This window comes from Notamacropus eugenii, chromosome 3, assembly GCF_028372415.1.
Source record: "Notamacropus eugenii isolate mMacEug1 chromosome 3, mMacEug1.pri_v2, whole genome shotgun sequence".
Lineage (NCBI taxonomy): Eukaryota > Metazoa > Chordata > Mammalia > Diprotodontia > Macropodidae > Notamacropus > Notamacropus eugenii.
The window spans coordinates 191343047-191360999 of record NC_092874.1 but is presented as its reverse complement, the minus strand read 5'-3'; the positions used below and the strand labels follow the sequence as shown (position 1 = coordinate 191360999).

General features: G+C 35.2%; 1 protein-coding gene across 1 annotated transcript in view; it reads right to left on the bottom strand.

The window, feature by feature from the left end:
* LOC140533653 (uncharacterized) overlaps positions 1 to 16515 on the bottom strand; it is a 146444-nt gene extending 129929 nt beyond the window's left edge. Inside the window, exons 1-2 of the mRNA XM_072653674.1 lie at positions 16359 to 16515; positions 8282 to 8410 (exon numbers count right to left, since the gene is read on the bottom strand). Of these exons, the coding sequence (XP_072509775.1) occupies positions 8282 to 8410; positions 16359 to 16443 (214 nt within the window). The 5' untranslated portion in view covers positions 16444 to 16515. The remainder of the gene's footprint in view (positions 1 to 8281; positions 8411 to 16358) is intronic.
* Positions 16516 to 17953: the final 1438 nt, after the last annotated feature.

Sequence of the window (17953 nt, the reverse complement as noted above, 5' to 3'; positions counted from 1 at the left end):
CTATGTGCCAGGAACTGTACTAAGTGCTTTACAAACACATTTGATCCTCACAACAACCCTGAGAGATAGGTACCCATTTTATAGCTGAGAAAATTGAGGTAGAGAGAGCTTAAGTGATTTGCCCAGGGTCAAACATTTATTAACTGTCTGAGACTGGATTTTAACTTAGATTTTTCCTGAATTCAGGCCCAGGATTCTATCCACCTTACCATTGAAATGCTGTCCATAGACAGTCTGCTACTACTATCAACATTTAAAGATTTAAAAAATTAATATTTTAGTGAGATGAAAAGGATTTTGTGCCATTAATAAATATAATAAAATGTTTTTAAATGTTTTATTTTACCTTTATCTTTTCATTGATGCCTATTTTTGTGTATGTTACATAATGTAGCATGTTTGCACACTGAGAGTTTAAGTGACTTGCCCAGAGCCATAGAGCTAGCTAGGGTCAGGGGCCAGCCTTCTCAAGTCAAGCCAAGCCAAGCCAAGCTCTTTCCACTGAGCTGCTTCTTGCACATTATATTCATTACTTGCATATTGTATTATTATTATTAATTCATTATATTATTTGCACATTATATTCACCCTCCAAAGCAACAGAGAATAAAAAAAGATGTGATTCCAAATTAAAATTTGGAAAATTTTTAAATTTTAAAAAATTTTAAATTTTAAAAAACCATTTTCAGGATTTCACAGGTAGTGATAATATGTCTAGGATAAAAGATGCAGTAGAGCCAGTGTCCAGGACATCTAAGTTTGAATTCTGCTTCAGACACTAATTGTGTTTTTGTTGTTAACATATTCCAAGGAATCTTGAATAACTTTGATATATGGAGGGGAAATACCTAGATGTAGAAGAACCTGAAAAGCAGAGTTCTGTTCTATGAAATCAAATAGTTTTTAATAGCCAACAAATGACATGTTACATGGAATCTTATATTCCCCACATCTTTTGGTTAATTGTGAGACAATAAAGATATAGCCCATTGTAGAACAGTGCTTGCAAAGCCTGGCTTATTCTCTACTAATATCTTCATTGAGGATGTTCTCAATTCATGTATAGGAGAAGCTTATCAAGATTGTGTATAGATGAGAGAGGAAGGATATGCATCAGTAGTTATTGATAATCTTCCAGTGGCTCTTTTCAGCATTAATTAGACCTGAGATTTTTTCTCTTGTACCTTTGGTATCTTTCCATCTTTCAGATGCCTTCTGTATCTGTCCTTCAATGATGTCAAAAGTGTATCATCTCTAATACAGATCTCTACATATACTTGGCTCAATCTATTTGCTTTTCCTATTTTAAGTTTTTGGGTACATTTCTACCTCTTCTATAAGCTATCTAGAACTGTGATGTTAGGGTCTAAATATGTTGATTCCACAATGCTTGATGGAGAAGAAAATTTGATTAAATATTTTTTGCAGATTTTTAACATTCTTTCTTTCATTTTTGTCTTTGAATGCCCCTGGTATGATTCTGAATCTTTTGACAAAGTTTCTTTCAATTAGTTTTGCCCTACACTGCTTTTCTCTCCTTTATGGCATCATATTGTTGATAATTATCCATTATCCTTCTTTGTAAGGTTTTACAAACAAGTTTATATTCTAGCCAGTATTTTCTTTGGCAACTTTCTTTGGCAGCTAGATGGTATAGTGGATAGAAGGTCTGGAGTCTGAGTTCAAAACCATTCTCAGAAATTTACTAGCTGTGTGAACCTGGGCAAGTCGCTTAATCTCTGTTTGCCTAAGGTTCCTCATGAAATGAGGATAATAATAGCAACCTCAATAATAGCAATAGTTGTGAATATCAAATGAAATAATATTTGTAAAGTGCTTAGCACAGTGCTTGACACATAGCAGGCATTTAATAAATGTTCATATCTTTCCTTCTTTCCTAAATTAGGTATTTGCTGACAGGGGCAGCTAGGCTTTTTTGGTCTTCTTGGTATGAGAATTAGTTTATATCAGTTAAATTTCTGGATACAATTAGTATAATGGGTATCAATGTCATTCTTACTGACTAGTTTCCATTAAAAAATGAACAACTTATTTAAATAATTTGGGATTAAATTGTTTCCATTACATGCCTTATCCTTTTCTCATTCTTCTTGATGTGTTTTTGTTTGTTTTTGCTATCTCAAATCTCATGGCTCTCAACTGACTCAAGAATAACTGCCATATCAGAAACAAATCTTCTCCTGTCTATTAAAATATCATCTGCTTCAAATAATATGCTGTGTCAAAAGTGGTCATGAAGTCCAAAGTAGATTGTAGCATATGGATGGCTACCCAACTTTTATTATCTCTCCCTTAGATTTACCTTTCATTTTTCCTGCTTAAGTTATGACATGCTTGCTTGAGTTACTTCTACATGTGCAAAGAAGAAAAACAATGATTTAAACATATGGGCATGTACCATAATATTTTTTTTAAATTAGGACAATTATGAAGCTTCTTGGTATCCAGAAGGCTAGTTAGGATAGTGGATAGAATGTTGGAAATTAGGAAGACCTGAGTTCAAATTTGTCCTCAAACACTGTGTGACTCTGGGTAAGTCACTTAACTTCTATCAGCTTCAGTTCCCTATATACAACATGGAGATAATAATAGCACCTCCCTCTAATGGTTGTTGTGAGGATACAATGAGACAACATGTAAAGCATTTTGTAAACCTTAAAGTGCCATGCAAAGATAGTCATTACTAATACTATTTTAATTTTTAATATAAAGGGCTCATTGTGTTAAATGAACTGATATTGACCAGTATAATATCAATTATGGTTAGTTACTGTAATATCATAGATAGTTATTATTAAATAGAAATGTAATAACAAAAATGAAATGGGAATTTAAATAACAGTCACTGCCTTCAAGAAGCTTAAAATCATTTGCATATCTACAATTTGATTGATAGCTTTTATAATAAGAGTAATAACTAAAAATGTCTAAAAATGAAAGGTCATATTCTTTTTTTTGTTTGTTTCATTGCTTTCCCTCAGTTTGCTTTGGGAAAATCTCCAAATAAAACTCACGAACAACTCAAGTCTTTGTGTTTTCACAAATTTGGGTTACAGGGTCCCCAGAAAGCACTCAGGCTTACAAATGCCTTTCTTTCACCTTGCAGAAAATACAGAAGATAGAAGGTACTCACAGAAGCCCATAAACAAATACAAAAAAACTCATGAAAGCATTCACACTAGATCATAAATGATTAACATAATTCTCCTCTCTCTTGTTGTTTCCACTTTTTTCAATAGAAGTCACAAAGTCATTTGAATTCAGTGTTACTATCTGACTTGGACTCCCCTTATAAGAAAAATGAATTTGGGGCTTCCTATAGGGACACACTCTAATAATCCTCTGGAATCCCTCTCTTCCACAGAGTTCTTCCTACATAGTCTTTCAAAAGCAAACTTTTCATAAAGCAAACAAACTTCAGGGCCACTAGACATGCAATCGACTATATTTTCAGCCAACCCACATTGTCTGAATAAGTCATAGTTAAGAGGGAAGAAGAAAGTACTCTCATGCCATAAGACTTTATTAATCCTCTAGCTATAGAAGTCAGGTGGATATTACTCTTTTCTCTCCACTCTCTTTTCTCTGCTGCCCAGAAATTTCTCTACTTTCTCTAGAAGATCAGATTGATGAAATTTTGGATTTAATATTATACTCAAGTAAAACACAGAGGCTGATAAGTCCCCAAGAAATCTCTTTTCTCTCACTAGAAGGCTAGATTTGGGGATTAGACAGCCTAGAAAATTCTCCTCTTAGGAGATTCAGGTTCTGGAATACTGTTTGTCCATGGACTCATCTCAGTCATGTAGCTTCCAAGTGTCTTTCCAATATACTCCATTACTGTGCCAGATACAGTCATCTCTTGAGTTGAAAAGTCTATTCTCTGGTCTCTGACCTGTGATCAGAAAGCTGTAACCAAGCACATCACCTCCCACCTGCTTCTGTCCTAAGGCAGCATGAGTTCACTTCTCATCCAATCAAGACCTGGGTTTTGCTCTTAGTCTGTCTGGCAGGTGAAGGAAGTAAAAAAGCCAGAGGGGCAGGTAACCGTATGATACCACTCAAAAAGTAGATTCAGATATAACTGAATTTATTTAAGTCTCAATTTAAGTGAATATGTCTCTCTTAGAATTTAAGAAAGGTGGTAGAATTAGAATTAAGGGGAGTGGTAGTTAGGAATTTGTTTATAGTATAAGATTAGTGTGAATTCTGAAACTATACCTAGAGTGGTCTATACTGAAATTATATTCTAAGCAACTTGGTCTTAACAAACTCCAGATTTATTTTTGCTTTAAGGGCTGAATAAGAGAGAAATATTTACCAGTCTAGAAGTTTATAGCTATCATATATTCACTCTCTATTGAATTTACAGAATGCTATTACATCATTAGATCCCAATGACTGCCTTTTTATGGATGAGATAAAGCTGTTTTTGGGAAAGAGAAATAATAAGAGAAAGAAATGTTAAATAAAAATCTTTTGTGTGATTTTTTTAGAAGGCCTGATAAATTTTTATTGGCTAGTTATTTTCTTTTTGCAACAATTTGAGAGTATTGATAACAAGTGTGCCCAGCTCTGTTGTGATTTGTGAGACTTTGCTTTTTGAAATGAAACCTTTAGGGACACTGAATGTTCTTTTTGAGCTCCATTTTTAGTTTTGTTGTTTTTAGGTTATCTTCATTAAAAATGCCAGCGCCTTAAAGGGAGTGGTATTTGAGATCTAAGGTCAGTAGATATCTGTCCCTGGGAATTAAAGTTGGGAGGATGACATTGAGAAGGCTAGGATTGAACTCTCTTAATTCATTTTCTGATAAAAGAAATCTGCCCACCTGGTTAATTTTGAGTCTGGCTATGATATCTTTCCATATAGTTGGCAGCTTATACTCATTCTGAACCTTAGGTCTGGAAGTCTGGAGAACCACTGTTGATACTGCTATATTCATGCCCTTGTTTCTCCCTCTCATAGAAAATCTTTTTAACCAGGCCAAGTCAAACTGTGATTTTTAAAAAATGATGAATCTCATTCTGTTTCCAGTTTGAGACTATAGTCAATACTTATTCCCAGCAATATGTGAATATTGCTTAATATTAATAACTGAATCCACCCAAAGTTATGATTATTGGAGGTTGCTGTTTAAGGTTAGATTTTAAGGGACTGTAATTGATATTATTCTGAATCTGGTTCCAGACATGATCATCAAAAAATGCTATTGAGCCAATGATACCAGTAATCCTATGGGACTGACATCTATGAACAACTCTTGGTATGGGCTGAGGTAAGATTTTATTGCTGCAACATCCCCAGTGTTAACATTTCCCTTTGAATGGAAAGTATACAACTTGGTTGACTTTAAGCCTGACTATGGCAGTTTTTTCAATACATTTGCCTGTCTATGTGATTTTTACCTGGGATTGACACCAAGTTAGGGGAATATTTCCTCCTTACTATAGCTATGTCTCCGTTTTCCTTTTACAGCAAATTTCTATAATCATGGCAAGTGATCAGTAAACATAATATTGATTTTTTATCTCATAAACTAGTACTGTGGTAATGCTGATGCAGGTATTAGAATCAGTCCTTTCTATATCCTAAACAACTAAGTAGGTGAGTACTTGGGCTTGTCATTTGCCTGTCACTAGTTACTTATAATTATGTACAAAATAAAGTCCTTAAATATTTCAAAATGTTATAGGAATCATTGGGTATTGATGTGACAGTTTATGGGACCAAGCTATTGTTCTGTTTCTTATTAACACTAAATCAGAAACATCTTCAGTTTTGTTTTGAAAAAAATGATTTTAGTGCAATCAATTTCTTTAGAGTAGAGAAATTTCTAGACTATCTTGTGTTACCTAAATGAGAAAAGTCAATTTTGTTCAGGGTTATTATTTAATTTGGAATTATCACCTGAGTATTGAGCATGTTTTAAGTACAAATGTTACAAAGAACTTATTTGAAATGGACTGTTTTGAAATTGATTACTTAATATTTTTATACATCCCATCCCAGAATCTTTTGCTACAATTGAAGTTAATTTGGTGACTTGTAAGAGAACTAATTTTTGTAGTAGAGATCATCTTCTTATAAAAAGTCTTCTATTATTCGTTTTTTTTAGCAGACTCTCATCCTTTTAAGGGGGGGAATGAGCAGCTAAAAATAAATAACTAGAGTAAACAAAATAAAGAGCTAAAGTGAAAATTTCATTTAAAATAATAATAGTAATAATACATAGTAATAAGAATAAATACTAATAAGTTGCCAAATATAAAATTAAGTTCATAGTTTTCTAATTTTTCAGTTATCATTTGAATTTCTTAAATATATCAACACAACAATTTGCTAACTTCCATCACAAGACAATTATAAGTAATAAACTAAAGCTCCTTCCCTTTCTGGGACTTGAATTCAAGGTAAGGAATGAAATAGATGAACAGCAGAGTTTAAATGATGACAGAGTCAACGCCAGTTTAAAAGTTACTTTTTAGGCTACATAGCTATATTGGAAAACATCAATTCATAACCAAGAGGGCTCATTCTACAAGTCAGATCCTCATAGATTCTTTCAGACACTCCCTTTAACCTGATGCTGGCAGGTTGATACAAGGATACAAGCAACAAGGAGTATGAAAAAATGTAAATCCTCTGGTTAAGAGATTTCTAATTTGATGTTCTTATTAGAGTTATAATAACCTGATCTGGTTTTTAGCAAAACAAACTGGAATTGTATTAAGATCTAATCTGGGGGTGGAGTAGAAGTAGGGACTTCTAGAGCTCTCCCCACAAGCCCAGACAAATACCTGCAAAAACTCTAAACAAGATCTATTTTGCAAGAGATTTTAACAGGGAAAAGGATCTCTGCAAGTGACCCGAACCAGAGAAGTAAATCTGCTAGAAGCTGCCCTGGAAGCCCACCCATGTCAGAAAGTCTAAGAGAAGAGATCTCCAGACGACTAAAGGACTACATCAAGAGATGTTGCAGAAACCAGATAATAGTGCGAGTTGAGTCCTGATGAAATGGACAGTGGGAATGGATTACTGAGAAAGAGATTTTGCCGTTAAGGCATTCTTGGCAAAGAGGACTGCCTCAAATGGCTTCTGTCAATGTGTTGGTCAATCTCTTTCCCTCTCCCTCTCTCACTATTTCCCATCATAAACCCGATGGTTTAAATAATAAAGCATTTGTCATAGCAGTTAGTGATCCACTTGGGAGACTCTGTCTCTCAAGTGAATCAAAGGGAGAATAAGAGAAATTAATATTATACTATTGTAGTAAAAACTAATTATTAATTGTAGTCTATGCTCTTTCTTTCTGTTTTATATAAAGGCTCAGGGCAGCTAGGTGGTGCAGTGAGATAGAGCACCAGGAGTCAGGAGGACCTGAGTTCAAATCTCCCCTCAGACACTGCACACTCACTAGCTGTGTGACGGTGGGCAAGTCACTTAATCCAAATTGCCTCATCCTGGGTCATCTCTAGTCATCCTGATGAATAGCTGGTCACTGGATTCAAAGAAGACTCTGCAGGAGAAGTGAGGTTGGTGACGTGCACAGCCCTCCCTCACTCAAAAACAGTCAAGTGCAAGTGATGTCATTATTTCTCTGATGGCATGGTCTTCTTCAACAATGAAGGACGAACACACAAAGACTCAAATTCTGTCAAGGTCAGTCAGTCTCATGGCTGATTGAGAAGATTGCATCTAGCCCTCAAGGAATGTGCTCCTCAATTTTGGGTGGCATCCTACACAACTAGGAGACCTAATTTTTGGTTAGAGTATAAATAGAATCCAGTCTGAGAAAGCCCTTACCCTGAGGGAAAGAACCCCTGTCCTTGCTCTCCTTCATTCGAGTTTAGGGTGATCTAGCTTATGAAGGAGAAAACCAGGCAGAGGGGTCCAGATGGAGACAGCTTCCCCTGCCTAGATTGCTGGAGGCAAGCCAGATTCTTAGCAAAAGAACTTTTAGCCCAATTTCTCATTAAAAGTTCACCAATCAAGGTTGCTTTTTGTCAGAGGAATTCCCTTTCAGACAGGATTTAAGGCATTTCAGGGTTTCCCTTGGTTATCAAAATCACTGATGATCATTTTATTGATCGCTGACTAGCCCAACTAATAAATTTATTATTAATTACCCAGTAATTCTACCTCTTGGGGTTTTCATTCATCTCAGTTATAACAATTATTTTATTTGAAAATGCATAAAATGAGAAAAATATATTTCTCAATTTTTCAATTTCGTGAACTTGAATGCAAAAATATACTCACTCATCTGTTCATGTTTTATAGTCTTAGGAAAACTGAGTAACTTTCCATTTTCAAAATTTATGGATTGAAATTCCTTAGGAGATTCTATTTTAATGAAGTTGGTCCTTTCCCCCATTAATGGTTCTGCACCTGAAAATACAAGATAAGAAAGATTTGGCTTCAAATCCTTTCTCTGACACAGTCAACTCTGCCATAACACTTGTTTTGAAAATGCAAATTTCTTCCAATGTTATTGATGTAATACAATTTGAATATGACTTGAATTTTGGTTTACTTATGTGAGATTTTGTCAGGGAGAAAAAGAAAGCTACACCCAGCTGAACTGAACTCAAAACAGACACACATACGCACCAAACATCTATCAGCTACCTCAGTTCACTGAATGTTATTCTGCAAGGGTGGATAGCCACATTTCACAATAATTTACCACCTTCCCATGTCCACCTCCACAAACAAACTTCAGGTCATTTTCAAGGTAAAGTACTGTATTTACTGTGTGTCTTCATGTGTGATAGGAGCTGAGGACAGAGGAAGGCTGTTCCGCAACTCTGATCCACTCCCTATCCCCACTTTCCATCCCGGGGCCCGCTCTCAGGTGGGTCAATTGATGCTGACCAAGTCTGCCCTGTCACCTTCAACCATCAACTTTGTTAACACAGCCCTATCCAAGCAGTAGCCAGAGGTCAGGGACACTGCTGCTATTTTTTGTATTATTTATAGATTTTTAAACTATTTACTATGTATAAAACTGTTCTCCTGTTTTTATTAGGTTCTCATCATTTTTATGTGTGTGTCAATAATGAAGCTTTTGACTGTTGTATCCCTGATGCCATTTTCCCCATAAGCCCTATAGTTTTTATTTCATGACTTTTTGCTTAGCACAGTGCTTTTTGGGAACAACGGTTCCATGTTATAGCAGAACTGACTATTAGCCGTGTGGCCCTCAAAAAGTAATTTAATGTCTCAGTGCTCCAGGCATCTCTCTAAGTCTTTAATCTATCGATGCACTGTTAATGATCAGTGGAGGGAGGAAGAGTTTTTATACTAGTAGTTATTCTGATGGATGGATGAATGAATGAATCATTTATTAAAAACTTACTAGATGTATAACATTGTGCTTGGGATGCAAATAAAAAAGTAAGACAATTTCTGCTCTCTAGGAACTCCATTCTAGTAGGAGAGACAACACATAAGTAACATTTCAGCTGTGCGTCAGATGGATAGTCCCATGATTCTTAGAGTTTAGAGTCAAAGCAGATGATAATGTCTCTTCTTTAGAGTCATTATTGATTTCTAATAATGAACATTCTTTTCTGGATTTTTCACAGATGTGCCTAGAGTACCTTATGCGAGTAGTTACTAGTTTGCATCTCCACAGAAGTAGAAATGATGAAAACACATGTCCCAAGCAAGAAAAGAGGCAGGTAGGTGGTGGAATACTGAGGCTGGAATCCGGAAGATCTGAGGTCATATCCAACAGCAGACATTGACTAGCTGAGTCACCATGGACAAGCCATCTAACCTCTTTGCCTCAGTGTTGTCATTTATAAAATGGGAATGAAAATAGCACCTACTTTTCAAGGTTGATGTGAGGACAAAATCAGATAATGTTTCTAAAGTTCTTTGCAAAAGCTGTTACTATTAAGGGAAAAAAATGCAAGGTGCTGTTCAAAAATACAAACAAAATTTTCCTTGAAGTGTTTTTTATTCTATAGGGAGGAATTTCTCTATTTTGCTTATCTGAACAAATGCAATAATTTCCTAACTGGTCTCTCTACCTCCTGTGTCTCCCCTTTCCAATCTTCCCCAAGGGATTGATTATCCTGTCTTATAGAACTGACTTTCTCATTACCCTCTTTCTTCCCATTAGATTGTAGGTAAGATCCTTGAGGGTAAAGACTGTATTTTGTCTCTTTTTTTGTATCCCCAGAATTACCACAGTGCCTGGTACATGGTATGTACTTAATAAATGTTTATTGATTGATTAATAAGCCCTACTGGCTGTCTATTACAAGTTCCTTTAGCATCTGAAGCTCTTCACTACCTCAGTTCATCCTATCTTTTGAGCTTTATTAAACTTCATTCCCCTTCACACACTCTACAGTGAAACAAACTGACCTTTCTTCATGCTCTTCATACATCTTCTTTCTCCTTGTGCTGGCTGTTCCCCTCTCAGAATCCCTAGTTTCCTTCAAAGTGCACTTCAGGCACCATCTTTTATATCAATTTTTTCCTGCTTCCCCCATTTGCTGATGCCTGCTCCTCCAAATGGCATTATGTATGCATGTATGCATATGTCTGTGTACATGTGTGTATATATGCATGCATACACACATACATGTGTAGCTAGGTGGCACAGTGGATAGAGGGCTGGGTCTGGAATCAGAAGGACTCATCTTCATGAATTCAAATCTACCCTTGGGCACTGTTTGCCTCAGTTCCTCTTCTGTAAAATGAGCTGGAGAAGGAAATGGCAAACCGATCCAGTATCTTTGCCAAGAAAATCCCAAATGGGGTCACAAAGAGTCAAACAGGACTAAGATTACTGAACAACTACCTATACACACGTGTGTGTATATGTGTATATCTAGTTGTATACATACTACTATGTATACTGTATGTGTTATATGTATTTATAGTATGTATTATACATGCTAATTATATATTATATATGCATATGTACATGTGTGTATACATATGTATATGTATATGTGAACTTACACTTCAAACTTCTACTAGCTAACATCTACCAGTGTACCCTTACCAGTTCACTGGATGTGTTATATAACCAAGTCATTATCTAAAATTGTCATTATTTTCATCTCCATTTTATAAATGAGGAAATTGAGGCAAGCAGAGATTAAGTAGCTTGCCCATAGTCACACAGCTGAGGCTGGATTTAGACTCAGCTCTCTCTCTCTCTCTCTCTCTGTCACACACACACACACACACACACACACACACACACACATACACAAAATGAAAATACATGTCCCAAGTTATCTTCCTTCCTTCCTTCCTTCCTTCCTTCCTTCCTTCCTTCCTTCCTTCCTTCCTTCCTTCCTTCCTTCCTTCCATCTGTATATCTATACACATACATATATATATACATATTGATGTATAATACATGTATATGTATTTTATATATGTATATATGTATTGTATATGTATATATTACCATTACAAACTCTAGCACTCTACTATGCTAAGTAGCTATCTCCCTCTATATGCATAATATATAGATAACAGATATATGATATCTATATATCTATATAATATATATTACATCATATAGGATATATAACCTCCACTGATAGAAGGTAACCTCCTCAAGGGTAGGGATTCTCATTTTTGTCTTCGTGGCTCTGACCCCCTAGTAGAGGTTGGTGTTTAACAAGTGCATAATCAATAATTATTATTATATATATATTATATTAACTGATTGAGTTACTGTGAAAAGGAATCATTTGTCATCTTATACAAGACAATCTACTTTGACAGAAATATTAACTGGTACTTAGCCACTGATTAAAAAAATCCAAAAAAAAATTTAAAAATACAACACAGTTGTAGAAATTCACTGACAGGTACTAGTTGGTAGTAAGTATGAAATAGTGAGAACTATATGGGCTATGAATGAGGGGATATATTTTTTAGATCTAACACTTTCTAGCTATGTGACCTTGGGTCACACACTTAATCTCCCTGGGCTCCTGTTTCCTCACTTGTAACATGAAGAATTTTGAATAGATGACCCTAATGTTTCTCTCGGGTCTAAGAATCTAAATCTGTGTTTTTTTGTTTTTGTTTTCTTAAATAATTAATTAATTTGTAGTTTTCAACATTCACTTTCATAAGACCTTTAGTTTAAATTTCTTCCCTCTCCCCACCCCAAGACAGTCTATAATCTAATATAGAGTATACATATACAATTATATTACACATATTTCTATGTAAGTCATGTTGTGAAAGAAGAATCAGAACAAAAGGGAAAAACTACAAGAAAGAAAAAATAAATAAAAGAGAAAATAGTATATTTTGATGTGCATTCAGACTCCATGGTTCTTTCTCTGGATGTGAATAGCATTCTTCATCTCGAGTCCCCTGGAACTGCCTTAGATCATTGCATTGCAAAGTTTGTCATTGCACAGTGTTGCTGTTACTGTGTACCATGTTCTCCTGGTTCTGCTCACGTCACTCAGCATCAGTAAATCTTTCCAGGTTTTTCTGAAATTCATCAGCTCTTATGGGACAATAGTATTCCGTACCACATACCACAACTTGTTCACTCATTCCCCAGTTGATGGGCATCTACTCAGTTTCTAGTTCTTGGCCACCACAAAAAGAGTTGCTATAAATATTTTTGTATATGTGGGTCCTTTTCCCTTTTTTTGTGATCTCTTTGGGATACAGAACTAGTATTGGCATTTCTGGATCAAAAGGTATATATAGTTTTATAGTCCTTTGGGTATAGTTCCTATATAGGGTGGTTGGATCAATTCACAACTCTACCAATAGTGCATTAGTGCAATTTTCCTACATCTTCCCCAAAATTTATCATTTTCCTGTTTTGTCATGTTAGCCAATCTGATGGTTGTGAAGTGGTATCTCAGAGTTATTTTAATTTGCATTTCTCTAATGAATAGCAATTAGGCATTTTTTACGTATGACTATAGATAGTTTTAATTTCTTCATCTGAAAACTGCCTGTTTATATCCTTTAACCATTTAGCAATTGGGGAATGACTTATACTCTTATAAATTTGACTAAGTTTTCTCTCTATATTTTAGAAATGAGGCCTTTATCAGAGGTACTGGCTATAAAAATTGTTCCCCAACTTTCTGCTTCCCTTTTAATCTTGATTGCATTGACTTTGTGCAAAACCTTTTCAATTTAATATAATCAAAATGATCCATTTTGTATTTCATAATGTTCTCTATCTCTTGTTTGGTCATAAATTCTTCTGTTCTCCATAGATCTGACAGGTAAACTATTCCTTACTATCCTAATTTGCTTATAGTATCACCCTTTATGTCTAAATCATGTACCCATTTTAACCTTATCTTGGTATGTAGTGTAAGATGCTGGTCTATGCCTAGTTTCTGCCATACTATTTTCTAGTTTTCCCAACAGTTTTTGTCAAATATTCCAGAAACTGGAGCCTTTGGCTTTGTCAAACAGTATATTACTATTGTCATTAACTACTATGACTTGGGTACCTAAATTATTCCACTGATCCATCACTCTGTTTCTTAGCTGGTATCAAGTAGTTTTGATGATCACTACTTTATAATATAATATAATATGTTTTACATCTGGCACAGCTAGGTCATATTCCCTTGCATTTCTTTAAATTAATTACCTTGATATTCTGAACCTATTGTTCTTCCAGATGAATTTTGTTATTATTTTTTCTACCTCTATAAAGAACTTTTTGGTAGTTTAATTGATATGGCACTGAATAAATAAATTAATTTAGGTAGAACTGTCATTTTTATTATGTTAGCTCAGCCTACCCATAAGCAACTGATATTTTCCCAATTATTTAGATCCAACTTTATTTGTGTGAAAAGTGCTTTGTAATTGTGTTCATATAGTTTCTGGGTTTGTCTTGGCTGGTAGACTCCCAACTATTTTATATTAAATTTATGTTTCTGACGATTGAAATATTGAGAAATTAGCTTAATTTAATCAACCAGTTAATTCTCCCTTAGAAATCCACCTATCATGTGTACCATAAGTACACTGTGGCAAAACTCCTTAGTACACCAGTATTCTCCTCACATAAGACTATATAACTGCAATTCATATATCACCATGTTCTCAGAAGAATCAAAATGTTAAGGAACCTAACAGTTAATAATGGAAAAGACTAAAATAGGTGTAAGTAGGCTATAGCAGAGTTATTAAAAATCAACCAGTAGAAATGTAATTAGAAAATATTTAACAAAATATATAAAAATACAATAGAACCTACATAACATTAATATGTAGTTTTCTAAGTCAGTCTACAGCTGTAAGAATCCTAACACATGGTTTAGTTGCCCCCATTTCTATTTGAGAGTACAGTGTACTACTATTGATGACCTGAATACAGGAAGTTACACAACATATTTCATCAAAGATACATATGGCTGGTCATTTAGTAAAAATTAAGAATAAGAACTGGACAGTCCAAGTGTTATAAAGACATCTTTCAGCACATTAAGAATGGAGAACTGATATCATGGACAAGAAACATAGCTAGGTTGTGATCTGTATTGATGGAGAGAGCCACTGTGCAGATGTCTTGGGTTCACCAAAGTATCAAGGAAAGATTTAAGGTGAGGCTTCTTAGGGGCAGCCTGGACATTTGAGTTTTCTGAGTTGTCAGGTAGACACTGGAAATGGAATTGGGAAAAGCTAAGGAAAGATTCAAAAGGGATCAAGAAAAGAATGGAAAGATAAGGTAGAAACTGGCAGTAGAGGCCAGAAAATCTAGAATTCAGACTCTGGTAAAAAAAAAAAAAACTTGCAAGAAGGACCCAAAAGCAAATGGGTGAAAGAGGAGCCAAAGACAACCATGGATTCCTGCAGGACAGTGCCAAGGAAATTTAAGGTGAGTTGGTGAGGAAAATGAAAAAAAGTCCTTCAGAACCAAAAAGCCCTATTTTTTGACTAATGACTGTAATTAAGTCCTTAAAAGAAAGGTAGAAGAAGAGTAGGCAGAAGAAATTTAAAGGACTCACTGGAGAGTCATCAATCAAGCATTCATTAAGCAGCTACTCCTTGAGTTCTTGGCCACACAAGGACTAGGTAAGCCATGGTTTCTATTCTTGTTTAGATTTAGTATGTATTTAGTAATTTTTTTAGTATTTAGTAATAATCTAATAGTATTTAGTAGCTTAGTAAATTTAGTAAGTCAGTAGTTTAGTAATAATTTAGTAACTAGTATTTAGTAATAATTAAACATACGACTGTACTTTGTATAGTCGTAGGCTTCTAAGAATAATATTCTAATGGGGGGGAGGCTGTAAAGGAGGAGGAATGAGAGAGAGCATATGCATATAAGAGATTAGAAAAAGCATAAAAGGTGAAAAGAGATTATTGTTCTTTCATATATTTCATGTCCATTATTACTAAGCACCACCATGTGCACAGCACAGTGCTAGCCACAGGGCTGGGGGTGGGGATGACCCTGGACAAGTCACTTACCCTCTTAGTCTCTGATTCCTCCTAGGTAAAATGGTGATAATAATAACCAATGGCCTCAGTCAGGCCCTTAATTAAAGGTAGAAGTAAGTATATATAGAAGAAATTCAAGGGTTCATGCCTAAAGCAATCTTCAGATCAAGTGCCTTGTAAACCTAAAAAAACCCATATAAATGCAAGCTAGTACAATTTCTACTTTGTGATAGTGAACAAGTTATCTCGTATTCTTGTGAAAGGCAGCTAGGTGGCACAGTGGATAGAGTGCTGGACCTGGAGTCAGGATCATCCTCCTGAGTACAAATCTGGCCTCAGGCACTTACTAGCTGTGTGACCCTGGGCAAGTCACTTAACTCTGTTTGCCTCAGTTTCCTCATCTTTAAAAATGGGGATAATAATAGCATCTCCCTCCAAGGGTTGTTGTGAGGATCAAATATGATAATATTTGTAAAGCAATAGTGATACCATCTAAATGTTAGCTAACATTATTATATTTAACCACACCTACTCCTTCCTACAGTTTGGATTGATTTTTAAAATTCAGGTGTAAGAAAACCTCTCCCACATCATGTGCTTACATTTTACTTTGGATTTGATTTTATGTAAGTGCTGGCATCAATATTTTACTAAAGCTTCTCTAAGAATGGAGAACCAGCAGGAGCCATGTACTTGAACTTGAAAATCTTGTGAGTGTGCCTTCTCTCTTACCTTCATGAGTCTTAGTGCATTCAGTTTCACAGAATTCCATGAATTGGGGAAAAGCATTTACCTAAATGTTCTATTTAATGATCTATGAAAAATCTAGTCTGGTCAGTATTTTTTAAAAATACATAAAATTGTCTAAGCTGAATCTGTCTACAAAATAAAGTCTCCATTCCATTGTACTTACCGGCCTCTGTGGGCTGCAAAATTAGGGTGACTGTGAGGAGTAGAAAGTAGTCCCAGTACATAGTTGGCTTGTTGTCTAGCAGCATCCCAGACCGTCCACTCTGTTTACTACGTTGTTAAAGACTGTTAAACCCAAATGAAGTGAACACCGGGGATTTTGAGGATTATTCTAGCAACTCATGCAATCAGATCTCCTCATCAGAATTATTGGGAAGAAGAACAGTGTCTGACCATATGATCTTATCACTGCTTCTTAATTGTTTTTTATCTACAAACCATTTGACTGGAGCAAAATATTCCATGGAGTCCTGCCAAAATTCCCTCAGTAGAATTAATTAGAAGAATGGTTCTGCTTTGGATAAGTACTGAGGAATATCACAAGGAACTACTGCCAGAAATAAAAGAAGAGATAGCGTATTGTCAATATCGGAAGGGTAAGATGTGGACCAAAGTGAATAAGATAAACCAAATTTTACAGTCCTGTCTGCTTCATTCATATTCATGTACGCAAACTATGCCTCTTCAGTGGAACAATATTATCATTGTAAATGAAATATGCTAATTTAACCATGGCCTTTTTTACACTAAAAGTAGAAATCACATCAAATTACATTATTTACTAATTAATTGCCATGAGCATCAACTGTGCTCAACATTCTGTACGTGAAAACCACTCTGCTCTCCAATGTACTTTGAGGAGACTGATTAAGAAACATGATTATATGAACAGTATTTGAAGCAACTTGCCCTAGTTAAATGTTGATAATGTCGACATTTTGTCAACCTCAAAGGTCACAAAATGTCACTGAAAAGGTTAATTTTGCTTCTCCTTGTAAGTTTAGTTTCTTTTTGTAAGTAACAAATACCACTCTTTGAAAGTTGTCATGTAACATTTCTGTAGAACAGAGGAAGTATGAAGAAAATTAAATCCAGGACAGTTCTGAGAAACCACACATCTCTAAGCCTTCCCAAGGCTCTTCTCGTTCTATAGAAATAATAGTGCACTTTGCAGAGATGCAAAGGAGAGAAATTCCTCCATTTCTCTCTCTGTCCTACATTACTACTCTGAAAACTACCAAAAAAAAACTATTATAGTTTATTACAGGAATGTAAGGGAAAGGAGAATTCCATACCTCTGTCCCTGTACTCATGGTGGTGGTTAGCCTATGTGTCCTATTATGGGTCCAACCCAAGATCCTAAGATATGCCCCACAGTGGAAAACTTAACTCTGTAATGCTCATCTTCTCATCTTTGGTATCAGTTTTAGCCTGACACGACCCCAGCCACACAAAATCATCACTTGCTACTATCATTCTATAAATGAAAATAAAAAAATTTTAATCTTTTGATTGACTTAGAACTGAAGAAGGCCATTCCACAAACATGGATTTTTCTAATAAATATGAATTAGTAATCCATACTAAGAATTTTAGTCAACAATAGAAGCCCTTTTAATTGATTAACAATGAATGTGTGTTACATGTGTGAACATGCTAATTTCTTTATTTTACAATTAATGATCAATTAGCATTCAAAAACATTCATTTAAAATTACATAGATGATGAATAAGCATTATTCAAACCTTTGCCAGCCA